Consider the following 20,091-nt stretch of genomic DNA (forward strand, 5'->3'; position numbering starts at 1 on the left):
CTAGGTGTGGCTGATGGTGTTTGTGTTTGTCTCTGTCTCTCTTTTCCCCCCAGTCTTTTTTTTGGCCTTTGATGTTACCCACCCTGTGGAGTCGACTTTTGGCATATACATGTCAATTTCCTTTGAATATATGAGAGTAATGTTGCCTTTCCTGTGGCTCTGCTGTAACTATGGCAATCTGTGAGCTTGCCCTCCTTTCTTTTGATATCTATATTCTAATGCTCAGAGTCGCCAGGTATCAAATGATACCACCACAAGGTTCAACCGGCTATCGATCAAACAGCAAAACACCAGTTAGTTAGTTCAAGATCAAGGGTACTTTATTTACACACACAATTAGTCATGCAACATATACTACTAGTTAACTACACCTATCGACTAAGACAACCTGTACTTAACTTCAGGCACCCGGCTTAGGTCAGAGGAACAGTGGCCGTTGTTCGATTCTGGATCTATTGAGACTGGAGAAGTAACTGCTGCTCAGCCGGGCTCATCCATCTGGTAGCGAGCGTTGAACTTGGACTTGCTTCTGTTGGTGCTGCAATTGGAGATGGCGCCAGGTCCAAGAGAGGACGAAGACATGGTGGACTCTCTTTTTATGCTTGAGGGTTTTCGTGCTCTTTTGGGCAGCCCTTCAGTTTGGACCCCACTAATTGGGTGATCCCTGATCACTATGTTCGATTTCGAACCAATAAAGGGGCGGGTGCCTGGATGGCTGGACGTGTCCCAAGCGGTCACTGACCCTGTTGTTTACACTTCCCTAGTACAGGGAGTGGCGCCGAAATGTCTGGGACTGTACCGGTCGCTCAGGTACCGGTCCTTTGTCTTGGTGGAGATGGTCCATCAAATGCTAATCAGTCCATCAAAATGCTAATTGGTCGGAGTTTCGATACCGTCTGGATTCCTTGCTGACAAATATACATTTCAGGCTCTGAGCCTGTCTGAATCTCACTCTGTCCATTTTACCCGCCGTGCTTTGCGAGTTTCTCTGTTCCTGGTTGTAAGTGGCCGTCCCAGGTGGCTACAGTAAGTGGTGCTCTCAATGAGGTGTTTGAGATGATTAAAGGATTTGATAAGATAGCGAGGAACCATTTCCTCTGATCAGAATCCTGAACAGTGGAGGGAACCTGAAAATTAGAAGCACCCCTATTGAGGGGCGACGTGGACAATGGCACAAAGCAAATTGTTTATTGGGCGAGCCGGATACAGACATGACGGGCTGAATGGCCTCCTTCTTCCCGGTAACATTTCTGTGTTGTGTGCTGCGTCAGGAAGCATTCCTTCACACAAAGGATAGTGGAAACCTCGAACTCCCTACCCCGAAAAGCCACTGATATTGGAGGTCAAACTGGGGAACGGTATGGTTCTGTTCGATTAAGAATGTGGAACCAAGGGAAGTAGATGGAGTTCAGAGACGGATCAACCACGATGTAACTGATTGGCGGATTAGGCTTGAGAGGGGTAAACCCCCCCCCTCCCCCCCCACCCCCACTCCCTCCCGCCCCAATGTGCCTGATGGCAGATTCTTCGGGTAACCAAACCTATATTTGGTTAGCACGGTATTAGGGCACTATATTAGGGCAGCACGGTAGCATAGTGGTTAGCATCAGTGCTTCACAGCTCCAGGGTCCCAGGTTCGGTTCCCGGCTGGGTCACTGTCTGTGCGGAGTCTGCACGTCCTCCCCGTGTGTGCGTGGGTTTCCTCCGGGTGCTCCGGTTTCCTCCCACAGTCCAAAGATGTGCGGGTTAGGTGGATTGGCCATGCTAAATTGCCCGTAGTGTCCTAAAAAGTAAGGTTAAGAGGGGGTTGTTGGGTTACGGGTATACGGTGGATACGTGAGTTTGAGTAGGGTGATCATTACTCGGCACAACATCGAGGGCCGAAGGGCCTGTTCTGTGCTGTACTGTTCTGTGTTCTATATTAGTGGCAAAGCCGTTGCTTCTGATATGAGAAAAGTACTTCAACAGCAACTGTTCGATTGGCTGTGGAGCATTTGAGAGGAGGGCGCAGGGAGTTGTGACAGAAGTGGGAGATGCCACTTAAAACCGGAAACGTACAGAGTTGGGGGGGTAGCGATCGCTGAAACCAGAAAAAAAACGCTGGGAAAAGGGTTTCTCGTCACATTTCGCAATTTCCTCGCAAAGTGGCTCACAAGCGTTGGTGCAGCTTTAAGGCGAGCTTCGACTTCAGCGCCTGTGGGAGGCGACAGAAAGGCTGAGTTCACGCCCACCGACTTGCCCCGGACAGTCGGAGCAGGAACTGCAAGGGCAACTTGAACTGAAGCAAACACACAGGCAGCGTATTCCAGAAAGAAAAAAAAAAAAACCCGTTTTTCAAAACAAAATGATGAAGAAACAGCTCAATCGCATGCTGCAGTTGGCAAATCCCAATGCGGCCAGGTGAGATCACACCGGGAGATTATAGTTAGTGTCAGACGTTTTTCAAATGCATCCGCCTGTTGGTTTTGCAATACTCAAAGTAGGAAGTAACTGTCTCACCGATACGTTTAACTCAAATGGAGCTCTTTGGTTAATGCTAAAATAAAGGCTTATTCACTCCTGTTGAGCAGTAATAACTGCAATGGTAAATATCTCGTGTGAATGTAGAGCTGAAGGGGGTTGGACAACGGGTCTGAACCCTCCGCGACTTTTGTTTTTGTCAAGGTAGGGATGTGTGCGGGGTTCCGTTATGCATAAATCTACCCCCGCGCCCCCCCCCCCTCCCCCACCCCCCCACCGACACCAGCTTTGTGCAGTGTTTAATAAACAGACGTTCCCGGGGTTGAAGTAACAGTGCAGGTTCAGCAAGGTTTGTGCGGGTTTGTGCGGAGTGAGGGTTTGTCCGGAGTTAGGGTTTGTGCGGAGTGAGCGTGTGTGTGTTTGTGGGGTGACGGGATCAGCCACACACCCCACCCCCCTGCTCGGGACTGGCCATTGGGTCAGAGCAGTCAACATTCCGGCAGAAGAGTTAGCCACGCCCGATTGGATCAGGGAGGGACACTCTCCCCCCTCCCCTCGATTCCTTCAACCAGCATCGCAGATACGGGAAGCTATCGCCCGCCAGCAACATGTTTGCCAGCGTGGGCGCGAGGGGCTGGCTGGTCGCCCTCTCTCTGCCGTCAACCTTTCTGAGTTTCTATGGGACCCTCGCCCTGTTCAAACGCACGTGCCGTACGGGCAAATGTTGCGAAAGCCCCTTCCACCTGAATGACCGTATTCTCCCTTTCAATTTACCAGCAGCTTTGTTTGGAAAACGAACAAATTAAGGAGCTACAATGGAATGGTGCATTCGTTTGGAATATTGTGATCCCAATCCCTTTGGAATCCAGCTTGAGGGAATAGTACACCACATCCATGTTACTTGATTTTTTAAAAAAATTGTTGAAGGTACATTGCATTCCTCAAGCAAGCTTGGGCCCAAGATTGATGGGGCAGGAGGAGCCTCGTCAGTCGGCGGGCTACAGGTGTCCTTTGGGACGTCTCAATCCAGTTGCAGGGGGAATACAAGGGTGTCGGATGAGACCTTAAATGCAGAGCCCTGCCTGCCCTCCCACGGATGGATGTAAACTCGGGTCACCAACTCCCCCCCCGGCCATATCCCGCCGAAAGGTCAGTCGGCATGACAACACAGAACCCCAGTGATGTGATGCGAGTGGGTGAGCCCATCTGGGTGGGAAGTGGGGGGGGGCACAAAATCCAGAGCTCCAGACACAAGTTGGAGGGACTGAGGTTTTATTTGACGCACAAAAGAAGTACTTTGTAAATGCAAATGATTGCGGACGCTGGAATCTGGAACAATACCAGAAAATGCTGGATAATCTAAGCAGGTCTGACAGCCTCTGTGGGGAGCTAACTTTTCGAGACTGGATGACTCTTTTTTTTAAATGTATTTTATTACAAACATGTATCAAAAGAGGTTACAGAAAATAAACACCCCCGGGAGACATGCTTCCCAACAGTCAACTATACAGTTTGTACAACGTTTTCCCCTTTTTCACCCCCTCTCCTCTATCGCCCCCTCCCTCCCCCTCCCTCCTGCGATGAACAGCTCCTCAAACACGGTCACAAACATCCCCCACCTTTCCTCGAACTCCCCCGCTGAGCCCCTTAACCCATACTTTATCTTCTCCAACCGCAGGAAGTCATACAGGTCACCCAGCCATGCTGCTACCCCCGGTGGCGATGCCGACCGCCACTCCAACAAAATTTGCCGCCGTGCAATCAGAGAGGCGACGGCCAAGACATCGGCCTTCCTCCTCTCCATGAGCTCCGGCTTCTCTGAAACCCCAAATATCGCCACCAAAGGGTCCGGGTCCACCTCCTCCTCCACTATCCTGGCTAAGACCGCAAACAATCCCGCCCTGAATCTCTCCAATTTTTCACAACCCCAGAACATGTGCGCGTGGTTCGCTGGCCCCCGCCCACATCTCACACACTCATCTGTCACCCCCTGGAAGAACCCACTCATTGTCTGGATGACTCTTTGGCAGAGCTGGTCAAAGTGCTTTGTTTCCTTGTTAGAATTCAGTAATTCAGGCACTGCTACACCCAATGTCTGCTGGAACGGAGAGAAGGCACCATTAAAACAACCGCTGCTAAACCCTTGCTCCCTCTGGTCAAGGCCCCCGTCTTCTCATTTGCCCCTCAAACACAGACCCGGGGGGGGGGGGTGGCCCTGAAGGACCATCCCGCAAGCAGGCACCAGCAAGGAGCCTCCTCAGGCTCCGACCCCCAGCCAGCAGTGGTCCTTGCGGTAGTATGACTCGGGGTATTACGGTACCTGGGAGTGTGAGCTTCCATTGGTGCAGGGGGCTCGCTGCCCATTGGCCCAGGTATCGTGTGCTTCTTATCCCTATTGGCTAAGAGGAAAGTAGCTCCGCCTACGAGGCGGGGTATGAGAACCCGTGTTCCCCTGCAGCCAGGCCATTTCCTGTACATCTGCTGCCGGGCTCACTTCTTGCTAATTAAAGCCTTTCGTTTCGGACTTCACCTACGTTTCATGTCCATTGATTGTGCATCAGTCCTGACCCGCTCCCTCCTGATGGTTACATTAGCAGACTCGCTCGCTCCATCCCTCGGGTCATATGGGCTCATGCTCGCCTGCTAAATAATAATAATCGCTTATTGTCACAAGTAGGTTTCAATGAAGTTACTATGAAACGCCCCTAGTCGCCATCCTGCGATAATGCTTCCTGCGGAAGCGCCCATTTCTCTGCCAGTTCACCCCGCATTCACCTCAGCAATCATAGAATTTACAGTGCAGAAGAAGGCCATTCGGCCCATAGAGTCTGCACTGGCCCTTGGAAAGAGCACCCTACCCAAGCCCACACCGCCACTGCATCCCCGTAATCCAGTAACCCCACCCAACCTTCTTAGACACTAAGGGGCAATTTAGCGTGGCCAATCCACCCACCCGCACATCTTTGGACTGTGGGAGGAAACCGGAGCACCCGGAGGAAACCCACGCACACAGGGAGAACGTGCAGACTCCGCACAGACAGTGACCCAGCAGGGAATCGAACGTGGGACCCTGGAGCTGTGAAGCAGCTGTGCTAACCACTGTGCTACAAGCAGCTGTGCTAACCACTGTGCTACAAGCAGTGACATTCATGAGCTCAGTGAATGTGCGCAGAGGCGAGGGTAATTTCATCGCGCTGATCGTGCCTGGGTGAGAGTGCTGCCTGTAAATACCAGTCAGCGAAATGGACTCTGTGGCTACTGAAATGAAAATGAAAATCGCTTATTGTCACGAGTAGGCTTCAATGAAGTTACTGTGAAAAGCCCCTAGTCGCCACACTCCGGCGCCTGTCCAGGGAGGCTGATACGGGAATCGAACCGCGCTGCTGGCCTGCTTGGTCTGCTTTAAAAGCCAGCGATTTAGCCCAGTGAGCTAAATCAGCCCCTACTGGGGTGGAATTTGATCGATTGAAGGTGAATCGTATAATTTCAAAGTCTCCTGGACTAATAATAGCTGCAGGGTGATTAGGGCGATTCCGGGAATCTCCCACCTGCTCCAGAAGGTTTAGCACCCTAATGTAAAAGGTTCCATTGTCATTATTTCAGAGAAGGTCAGTGGAGTTCTCCCCTCTGCCCTGGACAATAATAAAGTAAAATCGCCATAGCCCCAGATGACCATGGGCTGCTTTCCCCTTTGAGGGGGGGGGGGGAGCTGACTGCTGGTGATTTAACCTGAGGGTCACCCACACCTCTGGCAAGGGGGCAAGGTTGAGAAGGTGGGGTCCGTCGTGGATAACCTCAGCCGGAACGGGGACTGAACCCACGCTGCTGGCCTGGCTCTGCATCACAAGCCAGCCATCCAGTCAACTGAGCAAAACAGGCCTCATAATTATCCCTCAACCAACAACCCTCATTCGCTCATTGTGAAATCTTAGGGTGCATAGATTGGCTGCACCCCCCTTTCCTGCAATACAGCCGTGACTAAGCCTCAAAAAATACATCCGCTTTATTAGCAGTGAAACACTTTGGGACGGGCTGTGGTTGTGGAGGATGCTATAGAAATGCAAATTTCTTCCTTTCGAGTTCTTTCATTTTACTGCAGCATCAAATTGCTTCTCTCGGCAATGAGGAGGCCACAGGATGTCGGCTGTGTAAAGAAACAGAGCAATGCCTCCTCAGTGCTTTAGGGCTGCTGAACAGGCGTAATTATCCATCATGCTCTGCTTTGTGAGCCCTCGCCCTGTTGAAGACGCCAGAACGTGGAATCACCCTGCGCGTCTCAGCCCGGCATGGTGGGCGGGCAGCTTGCGTGCAGTCATTCTGGGCTGGAAGTGCGTCACCTGCCATATTGGTTACAGCTCTCCTGTGTCAGCTTCTGGTCGTTTTCAGAGCAACGGGTCTAGTCTGTGGCAGATTCCCGTGTTACCAAGATGCGATAACCCTCACCGAGACCCACCGGGACACCCCAATTGATCTCCCCCGTGTGACTGTTGGAATAGGAGCTCTCCCCCCTCCCCCCCCGCCCACCCCTAGTGGGGGGAGGCCTCTCAGCTGGGGCTTGTAGAAATCACCCCATAAAGGTCAGCCTGGATTGGGACTGGCTTAAACGATAGTTCCGCTTGGGACCTTGGAGCTGTGAGCCGCATCGTAGCCTTACATTCTTCTGGGTTTACCTTCTCTGGCCTCCTCGATTTTCAAACAAGGCCGTAAATTCCTCACCCTCAGAATATCCCACAGCGAGAAGCTCCTGTTAATTTCCCTGCCATCGCTTTCAGCACATGTGAGTTGTAATGAGCGAGAGAGAAAAGCTCCATTCCCTTCTGCCTGGCAAACCTGGCGACATTATCGTGTAAAAGTGACGAATAGTTGAAATCAAAGTTGGCGTATTTCCGGTTGAACACTCTCCCTCGCTCCCCTAATTCAACCTAATTCAGGGCAGCACGGTAGCATTGTGGATAGCACAATGGCTTCACAGCTCCAGGGTCCCAGGTTCGATTCCGGCTTGGGTCACTGTCTGTGCGGAGTCTACACATCCTCCCCATGTCTGCGTGGGTTTCCTCCGGGTGCTCCGGTTTCCTCCCACAGTCCAAACATGTGCAGGTTAGGTGGATTGGCCATGATAAATTGCCCTTAGTGTCCAAAATTGCCCTTAGTGTTGGGTGGGGTTACTGGGTTATTGGGATAGGGTGGAGGTGTTGAACTTGGGTAGGGTGCTCTTTCCAAGAGCCGGTGCAGACACGATGGGCTGAATGGCCTCCTTCTGCGCTGTAAATTCTATGATCTATAATTCTATGAACCTCAGCACAAAAGGAGGTCTTTCAGGTCACCATACCTCTGCTGGAGATCTCTGCCCCTTTGAATCCGACAATTTACAGTGTAGAAGGAAGCCATTTGGCCCATCGAGTCCGCACCGGCTCCCGGAAAGAGCACCCCAGCCAAGCACCCTACCGAAGCCCATACCTCCACCCTATCCCAGTAACCCCACCTAACCTTTTTAGGACACTACGGGCAATTTAGCCTGGCCAATCCACCTAACCCGCACATCTTTGAACTGTGGGAGGGAACCGGAGCACCCGGAGGAAGCCCACGCAGACACAGGGAGAACGTTCAGACTCCGCACAGACAGTGACCCCAAGCCAGGAATCGAACCCGGGACACTGGAGCCGTGAAGCAGCTGTGCTAACCACTGTGCGGGCCGCCTTTCATGCTCTTCTTTGTGGTAAAGCCCCCCCCCCCCCCCCCCCCCCCCCCCCCACATCGCCCAAGATTCCATCCAGGTTCTTGCCCACCCTTACCACACAGTCACTGTGACGCTATTGTTAGAAGCATAGAAAATAGGAGCAGGGGGAGGCCATTCAGCCCTTCAAGCCTGCTCCGCCATTCATTATGATCATGGCTGATCATCCAACTCAATAGCCTGACCCCACCTTCCCCCCATAAACCTTGATCCCCTTCGCCCTAAGCACTATATCTAACTGCTTCTTGAAAACATTTAGCCTCAACTACTCCCTGTGATAATGAATCCCACAGGCCGATCACTCTCTGGGTGAAGAAATTTCTCCTCATCTCTGTCCTAAATGGTCTACCCCGTATCCTCAGACTGTGACGCCTGGTTCTGGGCACACCCACCATCGGGAACATCCTTCCTGCATCCACCCTGTCCAGTCCTGTTAATATTTTATCGGTTTCTATGAGGTCCCCGGAGTGCAGGAACTGGAGAGCTGTCGGTTAATTAGATTGGCGAGCAGTTCTCTAAGGTGGGACTTCCTCTCGAGTGGGGAGGGGCGTGCTGTGCGCAGCAATGTGACGTCCATTCGAGTGTGAAATGGCTGAAGAGCATTGCGAGTTGGCAGGGATGCATTCCACGCCGACTCTCCAGATGGTGGGGAGTGAGAGAGACCCTGCTCCCCAAAAAGGTTAGGCCCTGTGTGAAAGGAATTTCTTTAAATGCCCACCTTTATTCTCTGAGTGTTAATCCTTAATCAGGTTCCCTTAGTATCAGACCATTACGAAGAGGAATCAATCTTGCAATCCTCACACTATACAAAGCCCCTCCTCATCTTGAAAACCTCTGTTCCCTTCCGAAGCACGGGCAGCACGGTAGCATGGTGGTTAGCATAAATGCTTCACAGCTCCAGGGTCCCAGGTTCGGTTCCCGGCTGGGTCACTGTCTGTGCGGAGTCTGCACGTCCTCCCCGTGTGTGCGTGGGTTTCCTCCGGGTGCTCCGGTTCCCTCCCACAGTCCAAAGATGTGCGGGTTAGGTGGATTGGCCATGCTAAATTGCCCGTAGTGTCCTAAAAAGTAAGGTTAAGGGGGGGGTTGGTGGGTTACGGGTATAGGGTGGATACGTGGGTTTGAGTAGTGTGATCATTGCTCGGCACAACATGAAGGGCCTGTTCTGTGCTGTACTGTTCTATGTTCTATGAAGCAGCTCAGATTCAGAGTAAAAAAGTTTAAACTCTTTTTCAAACTTTTCTTGATGACTATGATCTTTGTCCCTGGTCTGATCTCGCCTGAACTCTCCCGTTCTCCTTTTCTATGGCTTCCAATGTCCTTCCTATAGAGAGGTGCCCACAACAGGAAACCAGAACACCACATTGACCGAGCCAGCCCAGAATTGTAATGTGCTCTGTGTCTTTGCCAGGTGCCCCAGCATCCAACGTACCAGCTTCCTTTACCAACGCCTAAAGTAGATGTCCTTTGGATCTGCTCTGAAATCTTCAGCGCCCTGTCTGAGGCCTTGGCATTCTCGCTGTAGTGGGGTGCCCAGAATTGGTCACAGGTGAAGGTTAGCCAGTGTTTTGTAAAGCTTTGACCTAATGGGCGCGATCGAATCGAATTGCAACAGAGTCCCGTGTCGAGCGTGTTTAGCCGGGTGTTTCCTGGCACTCGCAGCACCGAGAAAGACCCGGCTGGCGGACGGGGGTCTGTTACAATCCGGGCCCTCAATCTCGGCCCTGCCGAGGTGGCACCTCGTCCCATATCCGGCACCGAGGAGCTCCACTCACCAGAACTCCTCAGTGCAGGAGGAGATCAGCCCCCCCCCCTCCCCCCCTCTTCCCGGACACAACCCCCAGACCTCTCAAATCCCAAACATAAGGGCCAACTCGCCCCCTACCTCACTCGAACAGGAATACCCCGGGATCGATCCCCGGCATGGGCACAATGCCAGCCTGGCACCATGTTATAACCTGCCCGGATCCTATTGGCCGGGGACAATTGATTACCCCGTGACACTTGAGGAAGGTGAGCACTCTCCACCTCCCTGTCCTGAAAGGGTGACTCCGAATTCTAAACCAGTGCCTCCTGGTCCTGAACCCACTCACAAGAGGAAACATCCTTTCCACACCCACCTCGTCGAGACGGTTCAGGATCTTATAGCCTTCAATCAAGTTGCCCCTCATTCTCCTAAACTCCGGTGGGAACAAGCCCAATCTGTCCAACCTTTCCATATTAGACAGCCCACTCATTCCAGGTATCGATCTAGTAATCCTCCTCTGAACTGCCTCTAATGCATTTCCATCCTTCCTTAAACAAGGAGGCCAAAACTACACTCAATGCCCCAGATGTGGTGTCACCAATACCCTGTATAACTGAAGCATAAACACCTTTGCTTTTTTTTTTACATAGAATTTACAGTGCAGAATGAGGCCATTCGGCCCATCGAGTCTGCACCAGCTCTTGGAAAGAGCACCCTACCCCCTATCCAAGGTCAACACATCCACCCTATCCCCATTACCTAGTAACCCCACCCAACACTAAGGGCAATTTTGGACACTAAGGGAAATTTATCATGGCCAATCCACCTAACCCACACATCTTTGGACTGTGGGAGGAAACCGGAGCACCCGGAGGAAACCCACGCACACACGGGGAGGATGTGCAGACTCCGCACCGACAGTGACCCAAGCCGGAATTGAACCTGGGACCCTGGAGCTGTGAAGCGATTGTGCTATCCACAATGCTACCATGTAATAAAGGAGGCGCATTCCGTTAGCCTTCTTAATTACTTGTGCCTGCAGGCTAACCTTTTGTGACTGGTGCACTAGAACACCCAGGTCCCTCTGCACCTCGGAATTCAGCAGTCATTCTCCATTTAAGTACCACCCTGCTTCTTTATTCTTCCTGCCAAAGTGAACAATTTCCCACTTTCCCACATTATACTCCATCCGCCTAATTTCCACCCACTCACTCAATCTATTCTGTCCGTCTGCAACCTCCTTATGCCCTCTTCACAACATACTGTCCTACCTATCCTTGTGTCACCTTCAAATGTAGCTTCCATGGAAACAGAAAGCCAATTTGTGTGCAGAAAGCTCCCCACGAGCAGTTATCTGGAAAAAGTATCAGGTAGTGTGTTTTCGGGACGTTGGTTGACGTTGGTCAGGATGCGAAGGAGAAAGTCCAGGCTCCTCGTCAAAGTATTGCCTTGGGATCTTTAATATTGAGGTTCAATATCGCATAAGAAAGGTGGCATTTTCAACAATGCAGCACTCCCTCAGTGCTGCACTGGAAGTGTCAATCTGGATTATGTACTCAAGTTCCTGGAATGGGATCTAAGAGGGCAGCACGGTAGCACAGTGGTCAGCACTGTTACTTCAGGGTCCCAGGTTCGATTCCCCGGCTTGGGTCACTGCCTGTGCGGAGTCTGCACATCCTCCCCGTGTGTGCGTGGGTTTCCTCCGGGTGCTCCGGTTTCCTCCCACAAGTCCCGAAAGACGTGCTTGTTAGGTGAATCGGACGTTCTGAATTCTCCCTCCGTGTACCCGAACAGGAATGTGGCGACTAGGGAATTTTCACAGTAACTTCATTGCAGTGTTAATGTCAGCCTACTTGTGACAATAAAGATTATTATAATAAATTTGCTGCTTTGGACGTCAGAAGCAATTATTGAGCCAAGGCTGACACATATAATAACATATACATTTTTTGGTCATGAGCTAACCATTGTAGCTAACCTTGCTTTCCCAACAGCCATCTAGTCCCCGACAGCGGTTGCAGACCTTGATGTTTCACGAATGGAACGTTGGTTTAAGCCTAGTCTGGATTGATAGGGTTGGAGGTTCTCGCAGTCCGCTGTGTGTTATATCAAATGAGTTTGGAGGGTCCCACGGGAAGATCTGAGCAACCATGGGGCCAATGGGTGGCTGGTGGAGGATATTGTTACTCTTGGGCAGTCGGGCTGGTCTCGGGCAGCACGGGTAGCACAGTGGTTAGCACTGTGGCTTCACAGCGCCAGGGTCCCAGGTTCGATTCCCCGCTGGGTCACTGTCTGTGCGGAGTCTGCACGTTCTCCCCGTGTCTGCGCGGGTTGGGCAGCACGGTGGCACTGTGGTTAGCATTGCTGCCTACGGCGCTGAGGACATGGGTTCGAATCCCGGCTCTGGGTCACTGTCCGTGAGGAGTTTGCACATTCTCCCCGTGTCTGCGTGGGTTTCACCCCCACAACCCAAAGATGTGCAGGATAGGTGGATTGGCCACGCTAAATTGCCCCTTAATTGGAAAAAATAATTGGGTACTCTAAATTTATATATTTTTTTTAAAAGTGTGTGCGTGGGTTTCCTCCGGGTGCTCCGGTTTCCTCCCACAATCCAAAGACGTGCAGGTTAGGCGAATTGGCCATGATAAATTGCCCTTAGTGTCCAAAAAGGTTAGAAGGGGTTATTGGGTTATGGGGATAGGGTGAGGGCTTAAGTGGGTCGGTGCAGACTCGATGGGCCGAATGACCTCCTGCTGCACTGTATGTTCTATGTCTCCTGAGGTTGGGGGTTGAGGTAAATCCAAACTCTGGGATGCAGGCAGTGGAAAGGCTGCAATAGTTCCCAAGATTATGAGGCCTGTGACAGGATGAGAATTCAATTGGGCCGGGTTCCTTGAAACCTCAGGAATATATATCTTTGGAGTCAATCCCAGTGTTGATCGTGTGTTTCTTTTTTTTCTTTTGCAGAAGTGAGAATTCGGAACTTCTGAGTGAAGATCTTTTCCAGGTACAGATCCCAGTCCGTCAGCCGCCACCGTGTGATGCGAACCAGACTCTCTGGAAACAAGCAGATTTCGTCAGGAAGTCAGTGAGGGATGGAGTGCGACCAGCCGACAGCCAATGTGTTTGAGCACCCTTCCTTATAGCACTCCATCCAAATACACAGACTTATAAACCCCACTCCCCCGGCCCATCCACCCGTCACACTGTCTGCTGTCAACTGACTCAACATCCACACATCTGGGTCACTAAAATAGACCGCAAACAAGGCCTTATTGACAGCCATCCCATAAACTGCACTCATGCCACACTGGGTTATAACTGGCAGTACGTGCTCCACCGAACCATAAATAAATATCAGGGAGCACTGACACTCCAATACAGTACTGCGTCAGTGTTGATGGTCTTGTGTAGAACTGAGTGAGTGTTGATGCTCTGGTGCAATACTGAGGCACTATTGATGCTTTTGTGTCATAGTGAAATGAAAAAAAAATGAAATGAAAATCGATAATTTGAATAGTGTTGATGCTCTGGTGTAATACTGAATAGTGTTGATGCTCTGGTGTAGCACTGAATAGTGTTGATGCTCTGGTGTAATACTGAATAGTGTTGATGCTCTGGTGTAATACTGAATAGTGTTGATGCTCTGGTGTAATACTGAATAGTGTTGATGCTCTGGTGTATTACTGAATAGTATTGATGCTCTGGTGTAATACTGAATAGTGTTGATGCTCTGGTGTAGTACTGAATAGTGTTGATGCTCTGGTGTAGCACTGAATAGTGTTGATGCTCTGGTGTAGCACTGAATAGTGTTGATGCTCTGGTGTAATACTGAATAGTGTTGATGCTCTGGTGTATTACTGAATAGTGTTGATGCTCTGGTGTGGCACTGAATAGTGTTGATGCTCTGGTGTAAAACTGAATAGTGTTGATGCTCTGGTGTATTACTGAATAGTGTTGATGCTCTGGTGTAATACTGAATTGTGTTGATGCTCTGGTGTATTACTGAATAGTGTTGATGCTCTGGTGTATTACTGAATAGTGTTGATGATCTGGTGTAATACTGAATAGTGTTGATGCTCTGGTGTGGCACTGGATAGTGTTGATGCTCTGGTGTAATACTGAATAGTATGGATGCTCTGGTGTAATACTGAATAGTGTTGATGCTCTGGTGTATTACTGAATAGTATTGATGCTCTGGTGTAATACTGAATAGTGTTGATGCTCTGGTGTGGCACTGGATAGTGTTGATGCTCTGGTGTAATACTGAATAGTGTTGATGCTCTGGTGTAATACTGAATAGTGTTGATGCTCTGGTGTGGCACTGGATAGTGTTGATGCTCTGGTGTAATACTGAATAGTGTTGATGCTCTGGTATAATACTGAATAGTGTCGATCCTCTGGTGTAAAACTGAATAGTGTTGATGTTCTGGTGTGATACTGAATAGTGTTGATGCTCTGGTGTAATACTGAATAGTGTCGATGCTCTGGTGTATTACTGAATAGTGTTGATGCTCTGGTGTATTACTGAATAGTGTTGATGCTCTGGTGTAATACTGAATAGTGTTGATGATCTGGTGTATTACTGAATAGTGTCGATGCTCTGGGTTAATACTGAATAGTATTGATGCTCTGGTGTAGTACTGAATAGTGTTGATGCTCTGGTGTGATACTGAATAGTGTTGATGCTCTGGTGTAATACTGAATAGTGTTGATGCTCTGGTGTAATACTGAATAGTGTTGATGCTCTGGTATAATACTGAATAGTGTTGATGCTCTGGTGTAATACTGAATAGTGTTGCTGCTCTGGTGTAGGACTGAATAGTGTTGATGTTCTGGTGTAATACTGAATAGTGTTGATGCTCTGGTGTGGCACTGAATAGTGTTGATGCTCTGGTGTAATACTGAATAGTGTTGATGCTCTGGTGTAATACTGAATAGTGTTGATGCTCTGGTGTAATACTGAATAGTGTTGATGCTCTGGTGTATTACTGAATAGTGTTGATGCTCTGGTATAATACTGAATAGTGTTGATGCTCTGGTATAATACTGAATAGTGTTGATGCTCTGGTGTAATACTGAATAGTGTTGATGCTCTGGTATAATACTGAATAGTGTTGCTGCTCTGGTGTAGGACTGAATAGTGTTGATGTTCTGGTGTAGTACTGAATAGTGTTGATGCTCTGGTGTAAAACTGAATAGTGTTGATGCTCTGGTGTAAAACTGAATAGTGTTGTTGCTCTGGTGTTGATGAATAGTGTTGATGCTCTGGTGTTGATAAATAGTACTCTATTCCCGTACCAGCCTCCCCGGACAGGCGCCGGAATGTGGCGACTAGGGGCTTTTCACAGTAACTTCATTGAAGCCTACTCGTGACAATAAGTGATTTTCATTTCATTTGATGCTCTAGTGTAATACTGAATAGTGTGGATGCTCTGGTGCAGTACTGAATACGGTGGATGCTCTGGGTAGTACTGAATAGTGTTGATGCTCTGGTGTAATACTGAATAGTGTTGATGCTCTGGTGTAATACTGAATAGTGTTGATGCTCTGGTATAATACTGATTAGTGTTGATGCTCTGGTGTAATACTGAATAGTGTTGATGCTCTGGTGTATTACTGAATAGTGTTGATGCTCTGGGTTAATACTGAATAGTGTTGATGCTCTGGTGTAATACTGAATAGTGTTGATGCTCTGGTATAATACTGAATAGTGTTGATGCTCTGGTGTAATACTGAATAGTGTCGATGCTCTGGTGTATTACTGAATAGTGTTGATGCTCTGGTGTAATACTGAATAGTGTCGATGCTCTGGTGTAATACTGAATAGTGTTGATGATCTGGTGTAATACTGAATAGTGTTGATGCTCTGGTGTAGCACTGAATAGTGTTGATGCTCTGGTGTAATACTGAATAGTGTTGATGCTCTGGTGTATTACTGAATAGTGTTGATGCTCTGGTGTAGCACTGAATAGTGTTGATGCTCTGGTGTATTACTGAATAGTGTTGATGCTCTGGTTTAATACTGAATAGTGTTGATGCTCTGGGGTAATACTGAATAGTGTTGATGCTCTGGTGTAATACTGAATTGTGTTGATGCTCTGGTGTATTACTGAATAGTGTTGATGCTCTGGTGTAGTACTGAATAGTGTTGATGCTCTGGTATAATACTGAATAGTGTCGATGCTCTGGTGTATTACTGAATAGTGTTGATGCTCTGGTGTAATACTGAATAGTGTTGATGCTGTGGTGTATTACTGAATAGTGTTGATGCTAAGGTGTATTACTGAATAGTGTTGATGCTCTGGGTTAATACTGAATAGTGTCGATGCTCTGGTGTATTACTAAATAGTGTTGATGCTCTGGGTTAATACTGAATAGTGTCGATGCTCTGGTGTAATACTGAATAGTGTTGATGCTCTGGTGTAGCACTGAATAGTGTTGATGCTCTGGTGTAATACTGAATAGTGTCGATGCTCTGGTGTATTACTGAATAGTGTTGATGCTCTGGTGTAATACTGAATAGTGTCGATGCTCTGGTGTAATACTGAATAGTGTTGATGCTCTGGTGTAGCACTGAATAGTGTTGATGCTCTGGTGTAGCACTGAATAGTGTTGATGCTCTGGTGTAGTACTGAATAGTGTTGATGCTCTGGTGTAATACTGAATAGTGTCGATGCTCTGGTGTAATACTGAATAGTGTTGATGCTCTGGGTAGTACTGAATAGTGTTGATGCTCTGGTGTAATACTGAATAGTGTTGATGCTCTGGTGCAGTACTGAATACTGTTGATGCTCTGGTGTAATACTGAATAGTGTTGATGCTCTGGTGTAGCACTGAATAGTGTTGATGCTCTGGTGTAGCACTGAATAGTGTTGATGCTCTTGTGTAATACTGAATAGTGTTGATGCTCTGGTGTAATACTGAATAGTGTTGATGCTCTGGTATAATACTGAATAGTGTTGATGCTCTGGTGTAATACTGAATAGTGTTGATGATCTGGTGTATTACTGAATAGTGTCGATGCTCTGGTTTAGTACTGAATAGTGTCGATGCTCTGGTTTAATACTGAATAGTGTTGATGCTCTGGTGTAATACTGAATAGTGTTGATGCTCTGGTGTAATACTGAATAGTGTTGATGATCTGGTGTATTACTGAATAGTGTCGATGCTCTGGTTTAGTACTGAATAGTGTCGATGCTCTGGTTTAATACTGAATAGTGTTGATGCTCTGGTATAGTACTGAATAGTATTGATGCTCTGGTGTAAAACTGAATAGTGTTGATGCTCTGGGTTAATACTGAATAGTTTTGATGCTCTGGTGTATTACTGAATAGTGTTGATGCTCTGGTTTAATACGGAATAGTGTTGATGCTCTGGTGTAATACTGAATAGTGTTGATGCTCTGGTGTAATACTGAATAGTGTTGATGCTCTGGTGTAATACTGAATAGTATTCATGCTCTGGTGTATTACTGAATAGTGTTGATGCTCTGGTGTAAAACTGAATAGTGTTGATGCTCTTGTGTAGTACTGAATAGTGTTGATGCTCTGGGTTAATACTGAATAGTGTTGATGCTCTGGTGTAATACTGAATAGTGTTGATGCTCTGGTGTAGCACTGAATAGTGTTGATGCTCTGGTGTAATACTGAATAGTGTCGATGCTCTGGTGTAATACTGAATTGTGTTGATGCTCTGGGTTAATACTGAATAGTGTTGATGCTCTGGTGTAATACTGAATAGTGTCGATGCTCTGGTGTATTACTGAATAGTGTTGATGCTCTGGGTTAATACTGAATAGTGTTGATGCTGTGGTGTAGGACTGAATAGTGTTGATGCTCTGGTGTAATACTGAATAGTGTTGATGCTCTGATGTAATATTGAATAGTGTTGATGCTCTGGTGTATTACTGAATAGTGTTGATGCTCTGGTGTATTACTGAATAGTGTTGATGCTCTGGTGTAGCACTGAATAGTGTTGATGTTCTGGTGTGATACTGAATAGTGTTGATGCTCTGGTGTATTACTGAATAGTGTGGATACTCTGGTGTAATACTGAATAGTGTTGATGCTCTGGTATAATACTGAATAGTGTTGATGCTCTGGTGTAATACTGAATAGTGTTGATGCTCTGGGTTAATACTGAATAGTGTTGATGCTCTGGTATAATACTGAATAGTGTTGATGCTCTGGTATAATACTGAATAGTGTTGATGCTCTGGTGTAGCACTGAATAGTGTTGATGCTCTGGTGTAAAACTGAATAGTGTTGTTGCTCTGGTGTTGATAAATAGTACTCTATTCCCGTACCAGCCTCCCCGGACAGGCGCCGGAATGTGGCGACTAGGGGCTTTTCACAGTAACTTCATTGAAGCCTACTTGTGACAATAAGTGATTTTCATTTTCAACTTTTTAATTTTCATTTCATTTGATGCTCTAGTGTATTACTGAATAGTGTTGATCCTCAGGTGTAGTACTGAATAGTGTTGATGCTCTGGTGTAATACTGAATAGTATTGATGCTCTGGTGTATTACTGAATAGTGTTGATGCTCTGGGTTAATACTGAATAGTATTGATGCTCTGGGTAGTACTGAATAGTGTTGATGCTCTGGTGTAATACTGAATAGTGTTGATGCTCTGGTGTAATACTGAATAGTATTGATGCTCTGGTGTATTACTGAATAGTGTTGATGCTCTGGTGTATTACTGAATAGTGTTGATGCTCTGGGTTAATACTGAATAGTGTTGATGCTCTGGTGTATTACTGAATAGTGTTGATGCTCTGGTGTAATACAGAATAGTGTTGATGCTCTGGTGTATTACTGAATAGTGTTGATGCTCTGGTGTAATACTGAATAGTGTTGATGTTCTGGTGTATTACTGAATAGTGTTGATGCTCTGGTGTATTACTGAATAGTGATGATGCTCTGGTGTATTACTGAATAGTGTTGATGCTCTGGTGTGATACTGAATAGTGTTGATGCTCTGGTGTATTACTGAATAGTGATGATGCTCTGGTGTATTACTGAATAGTGATGATGCTCTGGTGTATTACTGAATAGTGTTGATGCTCTGGGTTAATACTGAATAGTGTTGATGCTCTGGTGTACTGAATAGTGTTGATGCTCTGGTGTAATACTGAATAGTGTTGATGCTCTGGTGTATTACTGAATAGTGTTGATGCTGTGGTGTATTACTGAATAGTGTTGATGCTCTGGGTTAATACTGAATAGTGTTGATGCTCTGGTGTAATACTGAATAGTGTTGATGCTCTGGTTCATTACGGAATAGTGTTGATGCTCTCGTGTATTACTGAGTGTTGATGTTCTGGGTAGTACTGAGGGAGCGTTGAAGCTCTGGGTAATACTGAGGGAGAGTTGATGCTCTGGGTAGTACTGAGGGAGAGTTGAAGCTCTGGGTAATACTGTGGGAGAGTTGATGCTCTGGGTAGTACTGAGGGAGCGTTGATGCTCTGGGTAGTACTGAGGGAGCGTTGATGCTGTGGGTAATACTGAGGGAGAGTTGATGCTCTGGGTAATACTGAGGGAGAGTTGATGCTCTGGGTAGTACTGAGTGTTGATGCTCTGGGTAGTACTGAGGTAGCGTTGATGCTCTGGGTAGTACTAAGGGAGCATTGAAGCTCTGGGTAGTACTGAGTGTTGATGCTCTGGGTAGTACTGAGGGAGAGTTGATGCTGTGGGTAGTGCTGAGGGAGCGTTGAAGCTCTGGGTAATACTGAGGGAGAGTTGATGCTCTGGGTAGTACTGAGTGTTGATGCTCTGGGTAGTACTGAGGTAGCGTTGATGCTCTGGGTAGTACTAAGGGAGCATTGAAGCTCTGGGTAGTACTGAGTGTTGATGCTCTGGGTAGTACTGAGGGAGAGTTGATGCTGTGGGTAGTGCTGAGGGAGCGTTGAAGCTCTGGGTAATACTGAGGGAGTGTTGATGCTGTGGGTAGTACTGAGGGAGAGTTGATGCTCTGGGTAATACTGAGGGAGAGTTGATGCTCTGGGTAATACTGAGGGAGCGTTGATGCTCTGGGTAGTACTGAGGGAGCGTTGATGCTCTGGGTAATACTGAGGGAGAGTTGATGCTCTGGGTAATACTGAGGGAGCGTTGATGCTCTGGGTAGTACTGAGGGAGCGTTGATGCTCT

The 20,091-nt window shown here is 47.9% G+C and overlaps 1 protein-coding gene across 2 annotated transcripts in view; it reads left to right on the forward strand.

Annotated features, from left to right (window-relative positions):
* Positions 1-2,093: 2,093 nt before the first annotated feature.
* LOC119956278 (SH3 domain-binding protein 1-like) overlaps positions 2,094-20,091 on the forward strand; it is a 55,188-nt gene continuing 37,190 nt past the window's right edge. The window contains exons 1-2 of one of the 2 annotated variants that reach the window (XM_038783353.1): positions 2,094-2,400; positions 12,906-12,945. In XM_038783353.1, the coding sequence (XP_038639281.1) occupies positions 2,345-2,400; positions 12,906-12,945 (96 nt within the window). In that variant the 5' untranslated portion in view covers positions 2,094-2,344. The remainder of the gene's footprint in view (positions 2,401-12,905; positions 12,946-20,091) is intronic. The other variant, XM_038783354.1, reaches the window with a different exon arrangement.

This window comes from Scyliorhinus canicula, chromosome 23 (assembly GCF_902713615.1).
Source record: "Scyliorhinus canicula chromosome 23, sScyCan1.1, whole genome shotgun sequence".
In the NCBI taxonomy this organism is placed as follows: Eukaryota; Metazoa; Chordata; class Chondrichthyes; order Carcharhiniformes; family Scyliorhinidae; genus Scyliorhinus; species Scyliorhinus canicula.